We start from the raw sequence: 26,826 nt of genomic DNA, 5'->3' as shown, positions 1-26,826 counted from the left end.
GTCAAGAAAACAACCTCTCCCTCATTGTGACAAAAACAAAGCAGCTGGTTGTGGATTACAGAAGGAATGGAGACAGGTGTCAAATTCAACATTTCCAAGTCTGTTGTTGACACAAAATGCACATTTTAATATTGATCATGACAAAATGTATTTTATATATCGTTAATGACTTAAAACATATTTACAGATTGTGACTGACAGAGAATCGTATAATTTGTGTTCCATGTGTTATCTGAATGTACTTGCCTGTGATGCTGCCACAAGTCAGTGTTTCTCTGTACCTGTACCTTCCCGTACTTGTGCACTTGGCAATAAATTCAACAGGACCTGAGAAATCTCAGTGAGATTTGATTAGTGATGTTCATCTTGGCAGCTCGGTAGGTCGAATGTATGAGATAGTACACTGTGAAATGCAAAACCCTGAACAGTGTCGATGATCAGAGGGAATTTAGACTCCAAGGAGGCGGGACTATGACGTCAGTCACAGGCTGACAGCGCTGACTGTGGACAGAACCATAAGAGAGAGAGAGAGCGATCTGCAGACAGGCAGTCGGCCAGTCTAAAGAGAGAGAGAGAGACTGGAAACGCTGATAGCTTCAGTTAGTCGCAGCTGAGGCTTGGAACTCTCCGCTGCCCAGAAGAGTGGGTTGATCATCGGTACACGGAACCACAACGAATGTGTGTGGCTGTCACTTCGTATGATCCATAGGAGTGGATTGTGGAATATCTTGTGTTAACCCTTGCCTGGGTATGTTGTGTGGTAACCCCTGGAAGACGGTATTCCTGTGACAGGTCCACTTTCGCTGATAACTCGTATGTGGACAGATTCAACGGATAAGAACGTCGTCGGCGGTTATTTTGAAGTAACGGCCTTTTCTCTACGTTTCACCCTGGATTACAAATATCTCTCTCCCATCATTTATTCCGTGGATTACTGAACTTTCCTATTTTACCATCTCAAGACTCTAAGCTTTGTTCCCTCACGCTCGATAGTTTGGGAATTATATTTACACATATATACACCTAACACTGTCAACTTTCCTTTATTTCATTAAGCTACTATAAGTAGATACTAATAAAGAGAATGGTTTTAACATCAAAACCAGACTCCAGTGCGAACTCTATTGCTGCTGGTTCGTTTCTAAAACGTTACAGTTCGTAACACAGTTTTATAAAACTAGTTAGACCACATCTGGAGTGTTTCATACAGTTCTGGTCGCCCCCATTCTCGGAAGGATGTCGGGGCTTTGCAGAGGGCGCAGAAGAGGTTTACCAGGACACTGCCTGGATTAGAGGGCATGAGCTATAACGAGAGGCTGGACAAACTTCTGTTGTGTTTTCTCCAGAGCGGCGCAGGCTGGGGTGAGACTGGATGGACGTTTATAAGATTAAGAGAGGAATAGATCGAGTGGACAGACGATATATTTTTGCTGGGGGTTGAAATGTCTGATACATTTAAGGTGAGAGGAGATGTGAGCGGCAAGTTTGCTTCTTTCCACAGACTAATGAGTAGCTGGAGTCTCTGCCTGGGGAGGGGAGGGGGTGTCGCCAATCCTGACACGTGATCCCGTTTGCCCCTCCCATTTAACCGCAGATGGGCAGCATCTGCGCATCTGTTTCGGAGGCCCCGCCTCCCGATGATGTAACAATCTCTTCGCGCATGTTCACAGTCACCGGGTGGATGGTGTTTTCCTCTCCGCTCAGAGCTGAAGTTGGTCGGCTGTGTGTTCAGGAAAGACTTTCGTCTCTTGCGTCGGATGAGAGTCTGCGGGCCGAAGATATCACTTTCCCATCGGTGAGTATTGAGACCGATCCCGAGCGGGGAGATCCGATGTTGGCCGTGAGCCCCGAACTGAGGGCCAGGAATTCATTTGTTTCCCAACTATCTGGGCTCGTCAGAAATGTGTCGACTTCACTTAATCTGCATTGAACGATCCAAACCAGGAGCCCAGGCTGTCTGTTTCCGCAGAGTTGAAATGGAAGTCCCGCCGACAGGTCACGTGAGGCTGTGTGCCGCAGATTCGCCCCGCCCTCCGCTTTGTGACGCCAGATCACGTGGTGTGATGATGGCCGCTGAGTCTCATTAACTTCCCCGAACTCGCCTCGCTTCCTGAGGCTCCTCACATTTGTCCTGGAGCTTTATGGCTGTTGTGTCTTCTCCCGGACTGGGGTGGGTGAGAAAGGAGAACGTCCCAGGTTGTGGGGATCTTTGATTTCACTGCCTGCTTTACCGAGGGACTGGGAAGTCTAGGGGGAGAGTGGTTCGAGCCTCAGCTCCCCGCAGCCTGTTGTGTCCTTCAGCAAGGCATTTACTCCTGCACGTTCATAGCCCAGCGACGGCGGCCGGTCCAGTACGTTCAAGAGAGGATCTGTGCACAAATTTCCTGAAATAGACCTGTTTTAACCTGGAAATGGAGTGATAGTATAACAGTAACGGAAGTGCAACTTTTCCCTGTAAATTATCCTGGAACCGATTTGACTGTTATTCCTGGAAATGTGTACAGTGCAGTTGTTGCTAACAAGGCTTACAAGAATAATCTCAGGAATGATCGGCGTCATGTATGAGGAGCATTTGATGGTTCTGGACCTGTGCTCAATGGAGTTCAGAGGGGCGGTGGGGGGATGTATGGTTAAGTAAACCTTCCAAATGTTGAAAAGCCTGGATACAGTGGACATGGAGGGGATGTTTCTATTAGACAGAGAGTCTGTGATCTGACAGCACGGTCTCAGAATAAAGTTGCTTCCCTTTAAAACTGAGATGAACATTTTTTTTGGCCAAAAGATGTCTGATATCAATGGCTTAACGACATTATGGCCTGCTTGGACCTCGAAAAAATTCATTATTCAGTTCTTAATTCGGATCTAAAGTTCCATAAGGTTTGGGGACCTTTTATCGAGTACTTTCATAACCTTCCTCTTGACTAGGGTTTTTTTTTTCTTTTTTTCTTCTTTTCGGTCCCTTGCTTTCAGCTCCCTCTTTTTTTTCTGGTAGCAGGCATTATTATCCTCTGTTGCTAAGTGTATTCACAGTCTGGGAGTTTGACTGTCCAGACTTGTACTCTTTGTACTGTGTGGTGGTTGGTCTGGAGTTGTTGTTTTTTTCTTGTGTTGTGGGGCTTGGGGAGGACACTAAGCTCACTTGTCTTTAATTTAGGTGCTTTTTTGTTAAAGTCTCTTCCTTTGTAGCATATTGTTATTGTATGCTTAATCTTGCACTGTATTAATGCTCCTCATTGGGATTTGGGGTTTTTAATTTTGTAAAATGTTTTGAAAAACTAATAAAAAAAATTTTTTAAAAAGATGTCTGATATGTGGAATTTGTTGCCGCAGAATTTGTTTGAGGCTGCCATTTGGGTATATTTGTGAAGATTAATATCCTGATGATTGCTGAGTAGCTTCAGGGTTACAGGAGGAAGGCAGGAATATGATGTTGGAATAAAAATCAGCCCTGGTTGAGTGGTTGAGTGGTGGGCAGACCAGATGGATTGAATCACATAATTCTGTTCCTGACTGAATGATGGCTCCTTCTTATCCCATATCGTTTTGTGACATGTGAGGGACAATAAAATATTGTTTACTGAGGTAATTACATCTGCCTTCAGTGTTTAAATTTCAATGAGTTTTGTTCTTAGTAACATTAAGCAGAAATGTTTGGTTCTCCTTTTCATTGTTAATGTGCTTCATTATCTCTCTGGTTAAAGTTAGACCTGCACTGAGAGGTTTATTGGAAGAAAAACCCCAACTGGAGGCAAAGCACGACTGAAGACGAGGGAACAGCAACAAGTGAACCAGCCCGAGGATTGAGAGCATCAACTGGAGAGAACCCATCTGACTCGGAGATTCCAGTGAGTCAGTCAGGAGAAAGTTTGGTGAGTCTCATTTACTCAAACACTGGTCCTTTAGACATTACATACCGGTACAAAGGAAGGTAGGAAATAGTTGGGAGTGAGACTGAATGTGCCCAGAAGAACCAGTTATGCCAGTACCAGTCAGACCCAGTTGTGAAGAAGCCCCCCCCCACCCCCCCAATATTCCCTTTAAACTTTTTGTCCTTCACCCTTAACCCATGTCCTCTGGGGTTTTTTTCTCTCCCCCAGCCTCAGTGGAAAAAGCCTGCTTGCATTCACTCTGTCTATACCCATCATAATTTTATATACCTCTATCAAGTCTCCCCTCATTCTTCTACACTCCTAAGAATGAAGTTCTAACCTATTCCACCTTTCTCTGTAACTCAGTTTCTTAAGTCCCGGCAACATCCTTGTAAACCTTCTCTGCACTCTTTCAACCTTATTAATATCCTTCCTGTAATTTGGTGACCTAAACTGCACACAATACTCCAAATTTGGCCTCACTAATACCTTATACAACCTCACCATAACATTCCAACTCTTATAATCAATACTTTGATTTATAAAGGCCAATGAACCAAAAGCTCTCTTTACTACCCTATCTACCTGTGATGCCACTTTTAGGGAATTTTCTATCAGTATTCCTAGATCCCTCTGTTCTAGTGCACACCTCAGTGCCCTGCCATTTACCTTGTATGTTCTACCTTGGTTTTTCCTTCCGAAATGCAACACCTCACACTTGTCTGTATTAAACTGCATCTGCCATTTTTCAGCCCATTTTTCCAGCTGGTCCAGATCCCTCTGCAAGCTTTGAAAACCTTCCTCACTGTCCACTACACCTCCAATCTTTGTATCATCAACAAATTTGCAGATCCAATTTCCCAAATTATCATCCAGATCATTGATATAGATGACAAATAACAATGGACCCAGCACTGATCCCTGTGGCACACCACTAGTCACAGTCCTCCACTCAGAGAAGCAATCGTCCACTACCGCTCTCTGACTTCTCCCATTCTCAATTCCCTATCAAATTTACTACCTCACCATGTATACCTAGTGACTGAATCTTCCTAACTAACCTCCCATGCGGGACCTTGTCAAAGGCCTTACTGAAGTCCACTACATCCACTGCCTTGCCTTCATCAACTTTCCTTGTAACCTCCTCGAAACTCTCTAATATATTTGTTAAACATGGCACAAAGCCATGTTGACTCTCCTAATAAGTCCCTGTCTATCTAAATAATTGTCGATCCTATCTCTTAGTACTCCTTCCAATAATTTACCCATGACCGACATCAAACTTACCAGCCTATAATTTCCTAGATTACTTTTAGAGCCTGCTTTAAACAACGGAACAACATGAGCTATCCTCCCATCCTCTGGCACCTCACCCATAGATAACGACATTTAAATATATCTGCCAGGGCCCCTGCAATTTCAACACTAGTCTCATTCAAGGTCCGAGGGAATACCCTGTCAGGTCCTGGAGATTTATCTATTCGCCTCAAGATAGCAAGCACCTCCTCCTCTTCTATCTGTATAGGTTCCATGACCTCAATACTTGTTTGCCTTATTTCCATTGACTCCATGCCAGTTTCCTTAGTAAATTCAGACACAAAAAAACCATTTAACATCTCCCCAATTTCTTTTGGTTCCATACATAGCCCACCGCTCTGATCTTCAAGAGGACCAATTTTATCCCATAACTATCCTTTCGCTATTACTATACCTTGGAAGCTCTTACTATCCTTCACCTTGACTGCCAATGCTACCTCATGTCTTCTTTCAGCCCTCCTGATTTCTTCCTTAAGTATTTGTTTGCACTTTTTATACTCCTCAAGTACCTTCTTTGCTCCCTGTTTCTTATACATGTCATACATCTCTCTCTTCTTTATCAGAGTTCCAATATCCATCGAGAACCAAGGTTCCTTATTCTTATTCACTTTGCCTTTAATCCTGAGACTTTGTCCCCAGGGTGTCCTCATGGGCCGTCCGGAAATGATTTCAGCTGGTGACAACCCTGTTTTCCCCTGTGAGGTAACCCTCATGTGGAATCGGACTAATGGTCGGACTTTCAACCAAGTGGGTCCAGTCTCCACTGTTAGTCTGGCCAATTTACTCTTCAGAGTGCCATTGGCTCTTTCCACTCTGCCAGCGGCCTGTGGGTGGTGTACACAGTGGAATTGTTGCTTGATAGCTAGTTTGTTACGTACTCCTTCATTTACTTTCACCATAAAGTGTGAGCCATTGTTGAACTCAGCATCTCTGGCTTGTACCTGGGAATTATTTCCCTTAATAATACCTTCACAACAGTCACAGCAGTATTAATGGTAGTTGGAATAGCTTCAATCCATCTACTAAACACATCTATAATAACTAAGCAGTATCTATAGCAATGTACTCTAGGCAATTCAATAAAATCAACTTGTAGACACGAAAAAGATCCACCTGTCAAGGGAGTCATACCCGATGTGCAGGGTACAGGTTACCAACCATTCCCTCCTTTCCCAGGTGTGTACAATTATGTATATAATCGGCCAATATTGGTAAAAACTGTGTAGGAACACAAACCTGTCCCGCTGGGTGATCCAAAAACCCAGGTCGGGGTCTTTCGGGCACCCCATCTGGGACCACAATTTGTGCTCCTCCTCAGAGGCATCCTCCTGAGAAGAACAAAACTCGAGGTAGCTGTAGAGCGGTGAGTAAGTTGTTTACAAAATTGACATTACTAATGGGGTGGCCAGAGGAAGTCAGGAATCCCCATGTTCCCAGAGAGCCCCGTAGTCATGTACAATTCCAAATGCATAACGGGAGTCTGTATAAACGTTCCCACTTCTGTCTTTTGCTGGGATACAGGCACGAGTCAGAGCAAACAGCTCAGCCTTCTGGGCGGAGACAGCTGCTTCAAAAGAGGCCTGTTCAATTACTTCACTGTCCATCACTATCGCATTGTTTCCTTGCTGGATCCACAAAAGAGCTTCCATCCTCATAAAACGTTGCCTCAGGCTAGAGGGGGTATTGCAGAATGGATGGGAGAGTCTGTCCTTCTTTCACATTGATCCGGACGGGCTAGAGGGGGTATTACAGAATGGATGGGAGAGTCTGCCCTTCTTTCACAGTGATCCGGACGGGCTAGAGAGGGTATTGCAGAATGGATGGGAGAGTCTGTCCTTCTTTCACAGTGATCCAGACAGGCTAGAGGGGGTATTGCAGAATGGATGGTAGAGTCTGTCCTTCTTTCACAGTGATCCGGACGGGCTAGAGGGGGTATTGCAGAATGGATGGGAGAGTCTGTCCTTCTTTCACAGTGATCCGGACGGGCTAGAGAGGGTATTGCAGAATGGATGGGAGAGTCTGTCCTTCTTTCACAGTGATCCAGACAGGCTAGAGGGGGTATTGCAGAATGGATGGTAGAGTCTGTCCTTCTTTCACAGTGATCCGGACGGGCTAGAGGGGGTATTGCAGAATGGATGGGAGAGTCTGTCCTTCTTACACTGTAATCCGGACGGGCTAGAGGGGGTATTGCAGAATGTATGGGAGAGTCTGTCCTTCTTTCACAGTGATCCGGACAGGCTAGAGGGGGTATTGCAGAATGGATGGGAGAGTCTGCCCTTCTTTCACAGTGATCCGGACAGTCTAGAGGGGGTATTGCAGAATGGATGGGAGAGTCTGTCCTTCTTTCTCAGTGATCCGGAAAGGAGGGCTGACTTCTTGGACTGAAATTGCCCAGAGATGGGGTATCACATCTTGGGTTCGGTCACTATTAAAAGAATGTCATACCAGATGTCCTGTTTTCACCTCAGACTCCTTCCAGTATCGGAGTTGGCCCACGGCAAAGTCTTGCCAGTCTCCCTCGGTGCTGGAGGCCTGTTTCGTCAGGGTGTAGGCAAGGAGCCCTAGGCTCTTTGTCTTGAACCCAGGGCAAACCCTGAAGGTGGTATGGGGAACCACCAATCCTGTCCTTCGCCAAAAGAAATCTGGAACTTCGGCCAGAAATGCAATGTCGTCTCTTCCTTTAACCTCTCCAATCACCGTGACTGGGAATTTCTGTCCCTCGAGGGGTGCATAATATTGGCTTTCCTCAGTTGAGCATCACGTAGGGTCATAACACAGAGTCACATGAGAGTCGGCTGCTGGCAGAAGGGGTTCAAATGTACTGGAGTCCAGATAAAGTGCCCACCACTGGGTGGTCAGAGGAAGCTATCAGTTGTTCGCAGTTCCAGCGTGCTATCCTTGTCCGTGCATAGAATCTCGACTTCCAACGGACAGAGCAAGTCTCTCCCTATGAGATTACAACCCCAACTGGTGGTGACAGTAAATGAAACCTCACACTGCTTCCCCTGGAATTCCACCTGCAGTGGCTGGGTACGTGAATACGTACGTTCCGTGCCTTCGAACACAAATAGAGTGATTGTAGCGTCTGATAGCTGGAATTCCTTTTCCGATACTATTTCCTGATCGAGAGTGTTGTGGTTGCCCTCATATCAATCATAAACGGAACTGGATTTCCAGCAACTTGCAATATTACATTGGGCTCTTCCTGAGGGTTGGCACTCATGGTTGGAAGCATCTTCTCGTCAGTTTCTAAACGGGTTGTTGTCCCCACCTGTCCCTTGGCAGGTTTTTGTTCCCATTTCTGTTCCTCAGATATAGCCCGCTCGCGTCCTTCTTCCCGCTGAGCATATTCACCTTTAATATTAGCTCCCTTCAGGTTTGATCGAGATTCGAAAGTTGGGTCCTAATGATATGTCAAAGCTCGTCGCATTCGATTTCGGTCATTCTCTGGCCAATCCATTTTATTTGTTTTAATCATGTTGGCTAACTTAGTTTGTAAGCATTGGAGCAGTAGGGCATTGAACTGGGGGGACAGATTCCCATCATTAAAGGCTTGGTCTCCTGCGAAGGTGCCGTAGCAGGCCACAAATCGCTCCCAATAGTCTGGTCCCGATTCCCCAGGCTTAGTTTTGCATTCAGGTACTTTAGTGATGTTCACAGGTTGCTGGAGAGCCCTTTCCAAGGCTTGAATGATCTGGTCTGTCTGTTCATTCTCATTATGGTTTCCCACCTGTAACTCCTGATAGGTTTGGTATCTCAATTCTGCCTTCCATTTCTGCCCTTCATCAGCTGAGAGAATCATGCAGCAGAGACCGAATAAATCTTGCGGAGTCGCATTAAACATTTGTGTAGTACTGTGGACACACTGAGCAAACTGTGCTGGTTTTTCTTTTCTATCTGGGGCCTGATTCATGATCATCATCATTTCTTGAGGCTTCCAGGGAGCATACACAGGAATCACTGAGGGCTGTCCCTCCTCCTAGTCCTGGGGGAGCGTTTGCTACTGCTGTTCAGGAGGATTTAAACTAATGTGGCAGGGGGATGGGAACAAGTGCAGAGAGACAGAGGGGTGCAAAATGAGAGTAGAAGCAAAAAGTAGTAAGGTGAAAAGTAAAAGTGGCAGGCAGTCAAATCCAGGGCAAAAATCAAAAAGGGCCACTTTTCAACATAATTGTATAAGGGCTAAGAGTGTTGTAAAAACAAGCCTGAAGGCTTTGTGTGTCAATGCAAGGAGCATTCGTAATAAGGTGGATGAATTGAATGTGCAGATAGTTATTAATGAATATGATATAGTTGGAATCACAGAGACAAGGCTCCAGGGTGACCAAGGATAGGAGCTCAACATCCAGGGATATTCAATATTCAGGAGGGATAGACAGGAAAGAAAAGGAGGTGGGGTAGCGTTGCTGGTTAGAGAAGAGATTAACGCAATAGAAAGGAAGGACATTAGCCTGGAGGATGTGGAATCGATATGGGGAGAGCTGCATAACACTAAGGGGCATAAAATGCTGGTGGGATTTGTGTACAGGCCACCTAACAGTAGTAGTGAAGCTGTGGATGGCATTAAACAGGAAATTAGAAATGCGTGCAAAAAAGGAACAGCAGTTATAATGGGTGATTTCAATCTACATATAGATTGGGTGAACCAAATTGGTAAGGGTGCTGAGGAAGAGGATTTCTTAGAATGTGTGCGGGATGGTTTTCTGAACCAACATGTCGAGGAACCAACTAGAGAGCAGGCCATTCTAGACTGGGTATTGAGCAATGAGGAAGGGTTAGTTAATAATCTTGTCATGTGAGGCCCCTTGTGTAAGAGTGACCATAATATGGTGGAATTCTTCATTAAGATGGAGAGTGACATAGTTAATTCAGAACCAAATGTTCTGAACTTAAAGAAGGGCAACTTTGAAGATATGAGACGTGAATTAGCTAAGACAGACTGGCAAATGATATTTAAAGGGTTGACGGTGGACAGAAACATAGAAAATAGGTGCAGGAGTAGGCCATTCGGCCCTTCGAGCCTGCACCGCCATTCAGTATGATCGTGGCTGATCATCCAACTCAGAATCCTGTATCTGCTTTCTCTCCATTCCCCCGATCCCTTTAGCCACAAGGGCCATATCTAACTCCTTCTTAAATATAGCCAATGAACTGGCCTCAACTGTTTCCTGTGGCAGAGAATTCCACAGATTCTCCACTCTCTGTGTGAAGAGGTTTTTCCTCATCTTGGGCCTAAAAGTCTTCCCCTTTATCCTTAAACTGTGACCCCCTCGTTCTGGACTCTCCCAACATCGGAAACAATCTTCCTGCATCTAGCCTGTCCAATCCCTTCAGAATTTTATACGTTTCAATAAGATCCCCCATCAATCTTCTAAATTCCAGTGAGTATAAGCCTTGTCGATCCAGTCTTTCTTCATATGAAAGTCCTGCCATCCGAGGAATCAATCTGTTGAACCTTCTTTGTACTCCCTCTATGGCAAGAATGTCTTTCCTCAGATTAGGGGACCAAAACTGCACACAATACTCTAGGTGCGGTCTCACCAAGGCCTTGTACAACTGCAGAGGAACCTCCCTGCTCCTGTACTCAAATATTTTTGCTATGAATGCTGGCATACCTTTCGCCTTTTTCACCACCTGCTGTACCTGCATGCCTCCCTTCAATGACTGGTGTACAATGACACCCAGGTCTCGTTGCACCTCCCCTTTTCCTGTTCTTGCAACCAAAATGGATAACCTCATATTTATCCACATTAAATTGCATCTGCCATGAATTTGCCCACTCACCTAACCTATCCAAGTCACCCTGCATCCTCTTAGCATCCTCCTCACAGCTAACACCGCCGCCCAGCTTCGTGTCATCCGCAAACTTGGAGATGCTACATTTAATTCCCTCATCTAAATCATTAATATATATTGTAAACAGCTGTGGTCCCAGCACTGAGTCTTGCGGTACCCCACTAGTCACTGCCTGCCATTCTGAAAAGGTCCCGTTTACTCCCACTCTTTGCTTCCTGTCTGCCAACCAATTCTCTATCCACATCAATACCATACCCCCAATACTGTGTGCTTTAAGTTTACACACTAATCTCCTGTGTGGGACCTTGTCAAAAGCCTTTTGAAAATCTAAATATACCACATCTACTGGCTCTCCCCTATCCACTCTACTGGTTACATCTTCAAAAAATTCTATAAGATTCGTCAGACATGACTTTCCTTTCACAAATCCATGCTGACTTTGTCCGATGAATTCACCTCTTTCCAAATGTGCTGTTATCACATCTTTGATAACCGACTCCAGCATTTTCCCCAACACCGACGACAGACTAACCGGTCTATAATTCCCCGGTTTTTCTCCCCCTCCTTTTTTAAAAAGTAGGGTTACATTAGCCACCCTCCAATCCTCAGGAACTAATCCAAAATCTAAGGAGTTTTGAAAAATTATCACTAATGCATCCACTATTTCTTGGGCTACTCTGGGATGCAGACCATCTGGCCCTCGGGATTTATCTGCCTTTAATTCCTTCAATTTACCTAACACCACTTCCCTACTAACATGTATTACCCTCAGTTCCTCCATCTCACTAGACCCTCGGTCCCTTACTATTTCCAGAGGGTTATTTATGTCCTCCTTCGTGAAGACAGAACCAAAGTAGTTATTCAATTGGTCTGCCATGTCTTTGTTCCCTATGATCAATTCACCTGTTTCTGGCTTTTGTCTTGACTTACATTTGTCTTGACCAATCTTTTTCTTTTCACATGTCTGTAAAAGCTCTTACAGTCAGTTTTTATGTTCCCTGCCAGCTTTCCCTCATAATCTTTTTTCCCTTTCCTAATTCAGCCCTTTGTCCTCCTCTGCTGGTCTCTGAATTTCTCCCAGTCCTCAGGTGTGCTGCATTTTTTTGCTAATTTATATGTTTCTTCTTTGGACTTGATACTATCCCTAATTTCCCTTGTCAGCCACGGGTTCACTACCTTCCCTGGTTTATTCTTTTGCCAAACTGGGATGAACAATTGTAGTTCATCTATGCGATCTTTAAATGCTTGCCATTGCAAATCCACCGTCAACTCTTTAAGTATCATTTGCCAGTCTATCTTAGCTAATTCACGTCTCATACTTTCAAAGTTACCCTTCTTTTAGTTCAGAACCTTTGTTTCTGAATTAACTATGTCGCTCTCCTTAATGAAGAATTCCACCATATTATGGTCACTCTTACCCAAGGGGCCTCGCACGACAAGATTGCTAACTAACACTTCCTCTTTGCTCAATACCCAATTTGGAATGGCCTGCTCTCCAGTTGGTTCCTCAACATTCATATGCAATGGCAAGCATTTACAAATTGCATGGATGAACTACAACAAGTGTTCATCCCAGTTTGGCAAAAGAATAAACCAGGGAAGGTGGTGCACCCGTGGCTGACGGGGAAACTAAAGATAGTATCAAGTCCAAAGAAGAAACATACAAATTAGCCAGAAAAAGTGGCACACCTGAGGACTGGGAGAAATTCAGAGTCCAGCAGAGGTGGACAATGGGATTAATTAGGAAAGGGAAAAAAGGTTATGAGAGAAAGCTGGCAGGGAACATAAAAACTGACTGTAAAAGCTTTTATAGATAAGTGAAAAGAAAAAGATTGGTTAAGACAAATGTAGGTCCCTTACAGTTAGAAACAGGTGAATTGGTCATAGGGAACAAGGACATGGCAGACCAATTCAATAACTACTTCAGTTCTGTCTTCACTAAGGAGGACATAAATAACCTTCCGGAAATAGTAGAGGACCGAGGGTCTAGTGAGATGGAGGAACTGAGGGAAATACATGTTAGTAGGGAAGTGGTGTTAGGTAAATTGAAGGGATTAAAGGGAGATAAATCCCCAGGGCAAGATGGTCTGCATCCCAGAGTGCTTAAGAAATTAGCCCAAGAAATAGTGGATGTATTAGTGATAATTTTTCAAAACTCCTTAGATTCTGGATTAGTTCCTGAGGATTGGAGGGTGGCTAATGTGACCTCACTTTTTTTAAAAATGAGGGAGAGCGAAACCGGGGAATTATAGACCGGTTAGCCTGACATCGGTGGTGGGGAAAATGCTAGAGTTGGTTGTGAAAGATGTGATAACAGCACATTTGGAAAGAGGTGAAATAATCGGACAACGTCAGCATGGATTTGTGAAAGGAAAATCATGTCTGGCGAATCTTATAGAATTTTTTGAGGATGTAACTAGTAGAATGGATAGGGGAGAACAAGTGGATGTGGTATATTTGGATTTTCAAAAGTCTTTTGACAAGGTCCCACACGGGAGATTAGTGTGGAAACTTAAAGCACACAGTATTGGGGGTATGGTATTGAGGTGGATAGAGAATTGGTTGGTAAACAGGAAGCAAAGAGTGGGAATAAGCGGGACCTTTTCAGATTGGCAGGCAGTCACTAGTGGGGTACTGCAAGGCTCAGTGCTGGGGCCCCAGTTGTTTACAATATATATTAATGATTTAGACGAGGGAATTAAATGCAGCATCTCCAAGTTTGTGGATGACACGAAGCTGGGCGGCAGTGTTAGCTTTGAGGATGCTAAGAGGATGCAGGGTGACTTGGATAGTTTAGGTGAGTAGGCAAGTTCATGGCAGATGCAATTTAATGTGGATAACTGTGAGGTTATTCACTTTGGTTGCAAGAACAGGAAAACAGATTATTATCTGAATGGCCGATTAGGAAAAGGGGAGGCGCAATGAGACCTGGGAGTTATTGTACACCAGTCATTGAAAGTGGGCATGCAGGTACAGCAGGCAGCGAAAAAGGCAAATGGTATGTTGGCATTCGTAGCAAGAGGATTTGAGTACAGGAGCAGGGAGGTTCTACTGCTGTTGTACAAGGCCCTGGTGAGACCACAGCCGGAGTACTGTATGCAGTTTTGGTCCCCTAATCTGAGTAAAGACATTCTTGCCATAGAGGGAGTACAAAGAAGGTTCAACAGATTGATTCCTGGGATGGCAGGACTTTCATATGAAGAAAGACTGGGTTGACTAGGTTTACACTCACTGGAATTTAGAAGATTGAGGGGGGATGTTATTGAAATGTATAAAATTCTAAAGGGATTGGACAGGCTAGATGCAGGAAGATTGTTTCCGATGTTGGGGAAGTCCAGAACGAGGGGTCACAGTTTAAGGATAAAGGGGAAGCCTTTTAGGACATAGATGAGGAAAAACTTCTTCACACAGAGAGTGGAGAATCTGTGGAATTCTCTGCCACAGGAAGCAGTTGAGGCCAGTTCATTGGCTATATTTAAGAGGGAGTTAGATATGGCCCTCGTGGCTAAAGGGATCAGGGGTATGGAGAGAAAGCAGGTACAGGGTTCTGAGTTGGATGATCAGGCATTATCATACTGAATGGCGGTGCAGGCTTGAAGGGCCTAATGGCCTTTTCCTGCACCGATTTTCTATGTTTCTATGTGTGGAAAATTAAAATCTCCCACAATCACAACCTTATGCTTACTACAAATATCTGCTATCTCCTTACAAATTTGCTCCTCCAATTCTCGCTCCCAATTAGGTGGTTTATAATACACCCCTATAAGTGTTACTATACCTTTCCCATTCCTCAATTCCACCCAAATAGGCTCCCGAAATCAGCCCTGTAATCTATCCTTTCAAAGCACCGCTGTAATATTTTCTCGGACAAGCATTGCAATGCCTCCCCCTCTTGCCCTTCTGATTCTATCACACCATAAGCAACGAAATCCAGGAATATTTAGTTGCCAATCACACCCCTCCTGCAACCATGTTTCACTAATAGATACAACATCATATTTCCAATTATCAATCCATACTCTAAGCTCATCCACCTTTCTTACAATGCTCCTAGCATTAAAATAGATGCATTCAAGAAACTTTCCACCTCTTCCTCTCTGTTTATCCCTAATGGTGCAAACAACTTTATTATCTCTTTTTTCCTTCTCCCCTACATCTTCGGTCTGAGTGCTCCAACATCGGGGAGGAAGTTCAAATCATCTCTGTGTTAAAAGTTTAACCATCATGGTGACTGAAGGCAGCTGCAGGTTCATAAGGGACTGTTGCTGTCAGATTCTGCAGTTCTTGCGGCTGCTCATCTGAGCATTGGAGGAGTCCGTTCTGCTGATGTTAGCCTTAAACTAGACTGGTGTTTAATATTGTGGATCTGTGAAAGATAAATCAATTCTGTATCAAGTCCCGTGTCTCAGGTACTAACTGTCTCTACCACACTCACAATGTACACTAGAAAGGCCACTCAGCCCATCTGGTTCCTGCCCATGTTTCTGTTCCATATCAGTAATATGAAAATCTACCCCTGCCATTCCCCTCTCACTCTCCCTGAGATGACAGGTTGCAAATAGTCACCACTCCATGGGATAGGAGATTTCCCGTGAATTTCATGGAAACATATAAATTCACAACACATTACAGATGCTTTGTCCCACATTGCTGTGCCGACCATGTATCTTACTCTAGAAGCTGCTTAGAATTACCCTGCCACATAGCCACCTATTTTCCTAAGCTCCATGTACCTATCTGAGAGTCACTTAAAAGACCCTATTGTGTCCGCCTCTACCACCGTCACTGGCGGTGCATTCCACGCACACACCACTCTTTGCTTAAAAATCTTAGCTCTGACATCTCCTCTGTACCTACTTCCAAGCAGCTTAAACCTATTCCCCCTCGTGTTAGCTGTTTCAGCCCTGGGAAAAAAGCCTCTGGCTATCCACACGACCAATGCCTCTCATCATCTTATACACCTGCATGAATTTCCTGCATGATTTTCTCCGGGCTGAATAAGACGATGAGCTCACTGTGGTTGTGACGTTCTCTCTCTCCGTGTGTCTGATGTCACAGCCCCGCCTCACTCAGGCACTTAAAGCGACACTCACAGTAAACGAACCTGCGGTCTCGTAACACAATGCACCCCTAAAGTCTGACAGCAGACTAGCGAGTGAATCTTCGATGGTGCAGAGTCAGAAACTGAAGATTTGCCAGCCTGAGTCAGCGGCTCCAGAGAGAGATGGGGTCCAGAGGAGGAGGACGAATAAGACCAGCAGGATGTGGTCAAAAGTGAAAGATTAGAAGCATTTGGAAACTGGTTGATCGAAAAAAAAGGTGGTTAATTTCTGCAAAACACAGGTGGAAATCAACAGATCAGGCAGAAATTTTGGAGAGGAATAAATAGGAAATGTTTAGGCCGAGCCCCTTCAGCATGCCTAGCCTGTGTACTCCGCTGCTTAGTTGCTGCCTGAACTGCAGAGTTCCTCCAGCATTTTGTGTGTGTGCGTCTCTGTATTCCCAGCAACTGCAGAATCTCCTGTGTTTTATAACTGCATTTTACTTTGGCATTAGATACACGTTGATATTGAGTATATTGCTTATGGGAGCCGCTTTCTGCGTTAAAACAGCTGCAGATTTTTTCTATACCCAAAAGATAAAAAAAATGAGGTCTGGACATTGAACTGATGATTGCAGAAATGTTTAATGGCACCGTGATTACCCATAAGGCCATGCGTTAAGAATTTTGCCGGCGCTGAAGCGCCGATGAAATGCGCAGGCGTCAGGCTGAGGACGTCCCTGAGTTTCACGCATGCGCGCAGTACACAGAAGGCCTTGAAAATGTCGGTTGCAGGTAAGAGCATTTCTCCGTGTTTTTATCTTAAACACCGACTTCGGGATAATTCCTGTGAAATCCGGTCACCGTGACCAGCAAACCCGGGACAGTCCTGCCCTCTTCCCTCTCTCTCAGCCCCACGATCCGTACACAGGACCCGGGGAGCTTCCGGTTGATGAGGGAATGGGAACCGATGGATCTCTCAGACAGAGCTGAGCTCCAGCTATCTAAATGCAAGGATTAGGAACTCGGAGAAAGGGAACAAAATCTTTTACATCAGCAGTTGACAAAATCGGCATTAGTACTCTTTTCCGTGGATGCTGCCTGGCCTGCTGAGCTCCTCCAGTATTTTGTGTGTGTTGCTTCCTCTACCTCCTCTTGCTCTGGACTTTTCTACCGGTGAGAACATGTTTTGTCCCATTCTCTCTGGGTACGTAATGATATCAAACACCTTTGCCCTGGGAAACAAGTAGCTTTCACATCACAAATGTGCCAGACTCCAGTGAGACAGAGAACTGCCCTTCCCTTCATACTCATTGGGATTTCATTCAATGAGTTCACCACCGTCAGTCATTGGGGGAGGGTTCAGGGGGAATATTTATGTAGAATACAGAAACTGGTGATGCCTGCGTGCATTGTGGTGATGCAAAAGTTGCTGGAGAATTTGCAAGTGGGAAGAAGTGGAGTGATATTTGGAAATCTGACTTTTTAAAGCGTAATTTAGCAATGAAACCACATGTGGACAATGTGCAAAAGTTTTGGTGAGAAAATCCTTCATTACCCATTACAGGCCTGCTACGTAGGTTGTGTGAGAGTGCAGATAAACTGGATCGAACCCAGAGGAGATCAGAACGTGATTTGCTAGTGTGTCACTGTGCACATATTGTCACTGGGTAAAAAATGCACAGTACAAGATTTATCTGCACACTGGTTATTACAAATTAGAGGGGAGATTATTACAAATTAGAGGGGTATTGGAGGGAAGGAGGGGAGACCTCCAGTGTCCCTGATGCCCTCATCTACAAGATGTGCATCCAGCTGCAGCTTGTAACCCTGCACTTCAATGAGCTGCAACTTGAAATGGGTGAATTCCAAATCATCCAGCAGTTGGAGGGGGTGATAGATATGACATGAAGAGAGGTGAGTTACACCCAAGGTGCCGGACACAGGAAACTGGATGAGAATCAGGAAGGGGAATGAGGTTAAATAGCCATCGCAGAGTACTCTAGTGGCCATCCCCCACAACAACAGGTGGATCACTTTAGAAACTGTTGGGGGGAATTACCTGGCAGAGGAAAGTCAAAAGGCTGATAGGGGATTCGTTAGTTAGAGGAACAGAACAAGAGGGGACGAATATCATAGTGGTAAGGCTTGCTAGTGGTAGTGAGCAGGGGAGGGGGTGATGTGGTTAAAATAAGTTGTAGGGGGAATGGGAGCCAGAATGACAGAACAGATAGTGGAGAGGGTGAATTGAATTGACTTTATTAGATACATACTTCATAAACATGAGGAGTAGAAATCTTCACGTTACATCTCCATCTAAATGTGCAATGTGTAATTTACAGTAATTTATAATAGATAGTTTGTACATAGGACAGTCAATATAACATGGAAATGCAATTGTATCAGCATGAATTAATCAGTCTGATGGCCTGGTGGAAGATGATGTCCCAGAGCCTGTTGCTCCTTTTGCTGTGGTACCGTTTCCTGGATGGTAGCAGCAGGAACAGTTTGTGGATGGGATGAATTGGGCCTGTTTGTCCCTGATATTCTTTGGGCCCTTTTTACACACCTGTCTGTGTAAATGTACTGAATCGTGGAAAGTAGATTGTGCAATGTATAATTTCCTTGTTTATATTTAGAGACATTTTTTGGTGTATAAAATGATGAGGGGTATTGAGCGTGTGAGTGGCCAGAGGAGTGTTTTTTTTACCCCAGGGTTGAAATGGTTAATGCCACTTTTCCACACTCCCATAGACCCTTTGTCCATCTCCTGAGTAAATAGAGATGGAAAAATATTTAAGATCTCCCCCATCTGCTTTGTTTCCACACGTGGATTGTCATTCCGGTCTTCCAGAGGACCAACTTTGTGCCTTGCAATCCTTTTGCTCTTAATCTATCACTAGAATCCCTGAGGATTATCCTTCACCTTTTCTGTGACAGCGACCTCATGCCATCTTTTAGCCATCCTGATTTATTTCTTATGTGTTCTCTTGCATTTCTGATATCCATAAGAAACTGACTGCCTATCCCTGTTATGCAATTCCATTTTGTGCTTTACCAGGGTCTCAATATCTCTTGCAATCCAAGTTTCCCTACAGTTTCTATCTTTACCTTTTATTCTGATATACCCGCTTACTACTTTCAAAATTTTGCTTTGAAGGCCTCCCATTTACCAAGCACACCTTTGCCATAAAGCAGCCTGTCCCAATCCACAGTTGCCAGATTCCAGTGTTGATTCCAGGTGTTGATCCATGCCCTGAACACATCCACCTTTCCTACGCTGCTCCTTGTATTGAAATATACAGGGCTCAGCATATTCACTGCACCATGTTCAACTTTTTCATTCCTGACTTTGTCTGAGGCCTGAACAACATCTGTCTCCACAACCTCTCCACTATCTGTTCTATTACTCAGGCTCCCATTCCCCCTGCAACTTTAGTTTAACCCTCCTTACCCCCACCTCCCAGCATGCAGCTCTATCACCCCTTTGGCTTTCCTCTCCCAGATGAATAAAAAGGAGGTGCATACCAGGTACAGGCAGATAGGAACAAATGGGGTACTTATGAAATACAGGAAATTCAAGTGAACACTTATGAAAGAAATAAAAGAAGGCATGAGGTTGCCCCAGCAGACAAGGTGAAGGAGAATCCTCAGGGATTCTGCAGATATGTTAAGAGCAAAAAGATTGCAAGGGAAAAAATTAATTCTCTGGAAGATCAGAATGGTAATCCATATGAAGGGATAACATAGACTTGGGGAGATTTTTTTTGCATCCGTATTTACTCAAGAGATGAACACAGAGTCTATAGAAGTGAGGCAAAGCTGCATCAACTTCATGGACCCTGTACAGATTACAGAGGTGGAGGGGTTTGCTGTCTTGAGGCAAATCAGTGTGGATCAATCCCCAGGGCATGACAAGTTGTTCACTAGGACCCTGCGGAAGACAAGTGCAGAACTTATCGGGGCCTCAGCACAGATATTTAAATCATCCTTAGTGACAGGTGAGGTACTGGAGGATTGGAGGACAGACAATGTTGTTCTGCTGTTCTAGAAAGTCTGTAAAAATAAACTAGAAATTATATGTTTGTGAGCTTGACATCAGTACTGGGAAAGTTATTGGAATGTGTGTGCAGGAACCAAGTATATACTGTAAGTATTTGGATAGGTGTGGACTGATAAAGGATAGACAGCATGGCTCTGGCCAATCTTATAGAGTCTCTCGAGGAAGTTATCTGGGAAGTGGATGAAGGCAAGGCAGTAGATGTTGTCTACATGGACGTTAGCAAGGCACTTGACAAAGTCTCATATGGGAGGTTGGTCAAGAAGGTTCAGTCACTCAGCATTCAAGATGAGACAGTAAATTGGATGAGACACTGTCTTTGGGAGAAGCCAGAGTGTGGTAGCAGATGGTTGCCTCTCTGACTGGAAGCCTGTGACTAGTGGTTGCCACAGGGATCAGTGCTGGATCTGTTGTTGTTTGTCATCTATATCAGTAATCTGGATGATAGTGTGGTTAACTGGATCAGCAAATTTGTGGGTGACACCAAGACTGGGGGCAGTGGACAGTGAGGAAGACTATCATGGCTTGCAGTGTGATCTGGACCCACTGGGAAAATGGTTTGAAAAATGGAAAATGGAATTTACTGCAGACCAGTGTGAGTTGTTGCACTTTGGTATGACCTACCAAGTGAGGTCTTTCACAGTGACTGGTCGGGCACGGAGGAGTGTTGTGGAAGAAAGGGACCTGGGAGTACAAGTCCTTAATTCACTGAAAGTGGTATCACAGGTAGATAGGGATGGAAGGAAAGATTTTAGTTCATTGGCCTTCATGAACCATATACTGACAATAGATGGATGTTATGTTGACTTGTAGAAGACATTGGTGAGGCCTGATTTGGAGAATTCTGTGCAGTTGTGGTCACCTGCCTACAGGAAAGCTGTAAAAGAAGTTCAGAGAGTTCAGAGAAAATTCACAAGGATTTTGCCAGGTCTGGAGGAGTTGGGTTAGAAGGAAAGATTGAACAAATCAGGACTTCATTCCTTGGAATGTAGAAGATTGAGGGGAGATTTGATTGTGATAGAGAGGCACAGATAGTGTTAATGCAAGCTGGCTTTTTCCACGAAGATTGTGTGGGACAACAACCAGAGGACATGGGTTAAGGGTGAAAGGTGAAATGTTAACGGAACATGAGGGGAAACTTCTTCACACAGACGGTCATCCTGGTGTGGAATGAGCAGCCAGCACAAGTGGTGCATGTGAGCTCAATTTCAACATTTAAGAGGTTTTCTGTTGGTACCTGGATGGTAGAGGTGTGGGAGTGGGCTGTTTAAATAGTTCAGCACAAACTAGATGGCCCAAAGGGCCTGTTTCTGTGTTGAAATTTTCTATGATTGTGACAAGAACCTGAAATAATACAAAAATTCACTCTAACCCCTTTTGACAGCTGTGTGAACCAACCAGTCATTTCAGCAGGAATGTTTTATATGGCATTAAAACTGTGACACTTTAAGTTAATAATACATAAAAGTAGATCCCAGCTGCACGTCAAGAAAAACTATTTGTGTGAGAGTGTTTCAGTTACTGTGGGGTGAGGAACCCATGCAGCTCAGTGGGAACAGGGAATAATATCAATGGAGAGAGTCAAACTGAGCCAAGGCACTGATTGGAGACGGCAGAAATGCCCCATTCTTATAGAGACAGGAAGAGCATCAGGGAATTGATGGTCATTCCAGATACCAGCACTCTGCCCAGTCAGGAGTTGATTTCTCTGTCCAACTTTCGTTGAACCTCACTGTAACAGTGTGATACCAGATCAAACCTTGGTAACTCAAGTAATTTAATCTGAAATGTTGTCCTACACCCATTGATGGATTTTGTAAATCTTTTTACAGGTTAAAAATGAGAAGGAATTCATCTCCAGGAAGCTCAATGCACGGCACAGCAGTTTTGTTGTCTCTGTCTAGATATTTAAGAAGTGGAACAAGGGATCCAATTGACCACCCTTCCTGCCCAGACAGTGGGGAGGGATTCACTCGCTCATTTGACCAACTGGCAACACGTCATTTTACACAGGAGAAAGGCTGTTCACCTGCTCAAACAGTGGGAATGGATTCTCTCGGTTATCAGAATTAAAGGTACATCAGCAAGTTCACACTGGGCAAGGCCATTCATCTGTTCTGTGTGTGAAAAGGGGTTCAGTTGGTCATCCCACCTGTTGACACACCAGTCAGTTCACACCACACTGGGCAGAGGCTGGTCATCTGCTGAATTTCTGGGAAAGGATTCACTCAGTCATCTGACCTAATGGCTCACCAGCGAGTTCACACTGGGGAGAAGCCATTCACCTGCTCAGTCTGTGGGAAAGGATTCACTCGGTCATCTACCCTACTGGTACATCAGCGAGTACACACTGGGGAGAAGCCATTCACCTGCTCAGTCTGTGGAAAGGGATTCACACTGTCATCCCGCCTACTGAGACATCAGCGAGTTCACACTGGGGAGAAGCCGTTCACCTGCTCAGAATGTGGGAAGAGATACACTGAATCTTCCACCCTACAGAGACATCAGCGAGTTCACACTGGGGAGAAGCCGTTCACCTGCTCAGTCTGTGGGAAGGGATTCACTCATTCATCCCAACTACAGAGTCATCAGCGAGTTCACACTGGGGAGAAGCCGTTCACCTGCTCAGAATGTGGGAAAGGATTCACTCAGTCATCCAACCTACAGAGGCACCAGCGAGTTCACACTGGGGAGAAGCCGTTCACCTGCTTAGTCTGTGGGAAGAGTTTCACTCATTCATACCACCTACAGAATCATCAGCGAGTTCACACTGGGGAGAGGCCATTCACCTGCTCAGAATGTGGGAAAGGATTCACTCTGTCATCTACCCTACTGGTACATCACAGAGTTCACACTGGGGAGAGGCCGTTCACCTGCTCAGAATGTGGAAAGAGATTCATTCATTCATCCCACCTACTGAGACATCAGCGAGTTCACACTGGGGAGAAGCCGTTCATCTGTTCAGAATGTGGGAAAGGATTCACTCGGTCATCCCACCTACAGAGTCATCAGCGAGTTCACACTGGGGAGAAGCTGTTCACATGCTCAGTCTGTGGGAAGACATTCAGTAATTTATCCAGCCTGCAGAGACACCAGCGAGTTCACACTGGGGAGAAGCCATTCACCTGCTCAGTCTGTGGGAAGAAATTCACTGATCCAGCCAACCTACAGAGTCATCAGCGAGTTCACACTGGGGAGAGGCCGTTCACCTGCTCAGTCTGTGGGAAGAGATTCACTGACTCTTCCACCCTACAGAGACACCAGCGACTTCACACTGGGGAGAGGCCATTCACCTGCTCAGTCTGTGGGAAGGGATTCACTCAGTCATCCCACCTCCAGAGTCATCAGCGAGTTCACACTGGGGAGAAGCCGTTCACCTGCTCAATCTGTGGGAAGAGATTCACTCGGTCATCCAGCCTACAGAGTCATCAGCGAGTTCACACTGGGGAGAAGCCGTTCACCTGCTCAAGTCTGTGGGAAGGGATTCACTCAGTTATCCCACCTACTGGCTCACCTGTCAGCTCACAATGGGGAGTGGCCATTGTTATGAATCCCTAGGTTTTGTTTGCTGTGGACTGTCATTTTAAGAGAGAGAGAGAGAGAGATTAAGAAGGCAAATCAGTCTGACTTGCAGCTTGTTTACATCACGTGCAGCTTGTTCAGTTTTAACCGAGGACACAGACACTCAGAGTCAGATGGAGATGAAGGAGGAAAAATGGAAGAATCGAAACCAGGGAACTAGTGGCCAAGGGTCACTGTTTGGTACTTTCCTTTGCCCACAAGGGTGGGCTAATTATCAATTCACCGTACATCAAATGTGTGGTTGTCACCTCATTTGACCCATAGGAGTGGATCTGATTTGGGATATCCTGCGGAGGCCACTTATGTGTTAACCCTTGCCTGGCTGTGGTGTGGTAATTCATTTTAAGACGATACCCCTTATGACAAGTTACTTCGGGTGATAATTAGTATGTGGATTTGGAAGGATGACAGATAAAATCTACAGTGACTGTTGTCTCGTTTTACCACCATGGAACCTCTCAACATTTACCCTGGATTACAATTATCTCTCTCATCACCTATTCTGTGGTTGAACTGAACTTTCATACTTTACCATCTCAAGACTACAAGCCTTGTTTCCCCCGAGCTCAATAGTTTGGGAGTTATATTTATGCACATACATATCCTAGACTGGACTGCCAACACAGATGCCTTGTGCAGGAAGGCACAGAGTCGACTGTACTTCCTAAGAAGGTTGGCGTCATTCAATATCTGTAGTGAGATGATGAAGATGTTCTATAGGTCAGTTGTGGAGAGCGCCCTCTTCTTTGTGATGGCGTGTTGGGGAGGAAGCATTAAGAAGAGGGACGCCTCACGTCTTAATAAGCTGGTAAGGAAGGCGGGCTCTGTCGTGGGCAAAGTACTGGAGAGTTTAACATCGGTAGCTGAGCGAAGGGCGCTGAGTAGGCTACGGTCAATTATGGAAAACTCTGATCATCCTCTACATAGCACCATCCAGAGACAGAGAAGCAGTTTCAGTGACAGGTTACTCTTGATGCAATGCTCCTCAGACAGGATGAAGAGGTCAATACTCCCCAATGCCATTAGGCTTTACAATTCAACTGCCAGGACTTAAGAACTTTTTAAAAGCTATTATTAATGCTTTTTGAGATAGTGATTTGAATGCATATCATATTTTTTACTGAGTTAAGTACTGTATGTAATTAGTTTTGCTACAACAAGTGTATGGGACATTGGAAAAAAGTTGAATTTCCCAATGGGGATGAATAAAGTATCTATCTATCTATCTGTCTATCTATCTATCATTTGTACACATAACACTCAAGAGGAAATCTGCAGATGCTGGTAATTCAAACAACACACACAAAATGCTGGTAGAACACAGCAGGCCAGGCAGCATCTATAAGGAGAAGAACTGTCGATGTTTCAGGCTGAGACCCTTCATCAGGACTAACTGAAAGGAAAGATACTAAGAGATTTGAAAGTAGTGGGGGGAAGGGTGAAATGCGAAATGATAAGAGAAGACCGGAGGAGGTGGGATGAAGCTAAGAGCTGGAAAGGTGATTGGCGAAAGTGATACAGAGCTGGAGATGGAAAAGGATCATGGGACAGGAGGCCTCAGGAGAAAGAAATGTGGCGGGGGGAAGCACCAGAGAGACATGGAAAACAAACAAACAATTAAATATGTTGGTGATGGGGGAAGAGGGGCATTAACAGAAGTTGGTGAAGTCCATGTTCATCCCATCAGGTCGGAGGCTACCCAGCTGGTATATAAGGTGTTGTTCCTCCAACCTGAGTTTGGATTAATTTTGACAGTAGAGGAGGCCATGGATAGACATATCAGAATGGGAATGGGACGTGGAATTAAAATGTGTGGCCACTGGGAGTAGTCTGTTGCTGCTGGTTCATTTCTAAAGCGTTACGGTTTGTAAAAAAATGGGGCCTGCGTCAGGGATATGAACAAATTTGAGGATTGATTTAATATCGATTTCATTGGGGAAATCCCTTTTGATTTATTTGTGTGTGGAAAATCAGCAGCAATGGATGTTGATAGATATCTGGAAGTGTGAACCTCTCAGTCATTAGAGGACACCAGAAGGATTGAGTATTGCTAAAACGTTGATACTTGCTAAGGTGAAATTGACAATGAGGAGGGCACTGATGCGCTGGATAATAGCTGAACATTATATATCTGAGGGTGTGTTTAAAGTGGAGGAGTTGGAGTTGTTTCCTGAAAGTAAACCTAGTGAGCTTGAGCCCCAGTACAAGTTAGAAAAATTAAAGATGGAGGCTCCTGAAAGGCAAACGCAGTTTCAGGCTGGAGAGGCAGAAAAGCAGAAAGAAAATTCTCTTACAAAGTGTAATTAAGGGGAAGGCTTAGCAAGCCTATTCTGCTTTGACAGTTGCTGAAGCAGCTTATTATTTATTTATCTATGCTGCCCCAATCATCACCACTGGGCTATCAATGTGCAGGAGCTGTGTGTGGTTCAGTGCTTTGCTCAAGGACACACACGCTGCCTCGGCTGAGGCTCGAACTTATGACTTTCAGATCGCTAGTTCAACACCTTAACCACATGGTCACGCACCACACATTATGACATAGTGAAACAGACTGTGCTCAAAGCTTATGAGTTGGTCCCAGAAGCATACAGGTAAAAGTTTAGACATTTGAAGAAATCTGTGAACCAGACATACGGAATTTGCTTATGAGAAATTTGTGTGTTTTGACGGTTGGTGCACATCTGAACATGTAAATGCTGATTTTAACCGCTTGAAAGAGTTGGTTTTAATTGAAGAATTCAAAAAGTGCGTCCCTGATGACATAAAGACGTATCTAGATGGAAATGATGCTGCCACGATGCAGGAATCTGCTAGATTAGCAGATCAGTTTGCTTTAACTCATAAAGTTATGTTTACCCTGAATAAGAGTTTCCAAAAGGCACTTGTCAAGTTGTGGGTAAACCGAATGAGCTCACCCCAGTGGCCTGTACCTGCATTCGGTGAACCCTTTTCCAAAGTTATAGTGGATTGTGTTGGCCCATTGCCAAAGACTAAAGCTGGCCATCAATATCTGCTAACTATAATGTGTACTGCATCCAGATTCCCAGAGGCAATAACTCTCAGAAATATTAAAGCTAAAACTGTGGCGAAGGCTCTTACCAAGATTTTCACTTTATTCGATTTGCCTTAAGAAATCCAGTCTGATCAAGGATGTAATTTTA

General features: G+C 44.6%; 2 protein-coding genes across 2 annotated transcripts in view; both read left to right on the top strand.

The window, feature by feature from the left end:
* Nucleotides 1-1,657: 1,657 nt before the first annotated feature.
* LOC140720627 (uncharacterized) overlaps nt 1,658-26,826 on the top strand; it is a 47,280-nt gene continuing 22,111 nt past the window's right edge. The window contains exons 1-2 of the mRNA XM_073035462.1: nt 1,658-1,795; nt 3,702-3,869. The gene's annotated coding sequence lies outside the window, so the exon portion shown is untranslated. The remainder of the gene's footprint in view (nt 1,796-3,701; nt 3,870-26,826) is intronic.
* LOC140720625 (uncharacterized) lies at nt 22,255-24,860 on the top strand. The gene has a single exon (XM_073035460.1). The coding sequence runs from the start codon at nt 22,328-22,330 to the stop codon at nt 23,639-23,641; it is 1,314 nt and encodes a 437-aa protein (XP_072891561.1). The 5' UTR covers nt 22,255-22,327; the 3' UTR covers nt 23,642-24,860.

This window comes from Hemitrygon akajei, unplaced genomic scaffold, assembly GCF_048418815.1.
Source record: "Hemitrygon akajei unplaced genomic scaffold, sHemAka1.3 Scf000045, whole genome shotgun sequence".
Lineage (NCBI taxonomy): Eukaryota > Metazoa > Chordata > Chondrichthyes > Myliobatiformes > Dasyatidae > Hemitrygon > Hemitrygon akajei.
The sequence above is the reverse complement of the archived record's forward strand: the minus strand, read 5'-3'. Positions and strand labels throughout refer to the sequence as shown.

Coding starts and splice junctions, on each gene's coding strand:
- LOC140720625 (XM_073035460.1), top strand. CDS start 22,328: ATGGCTCACCAGCGAGTTCACACTGGGGAGAAGCCATTCACCTGCTCA.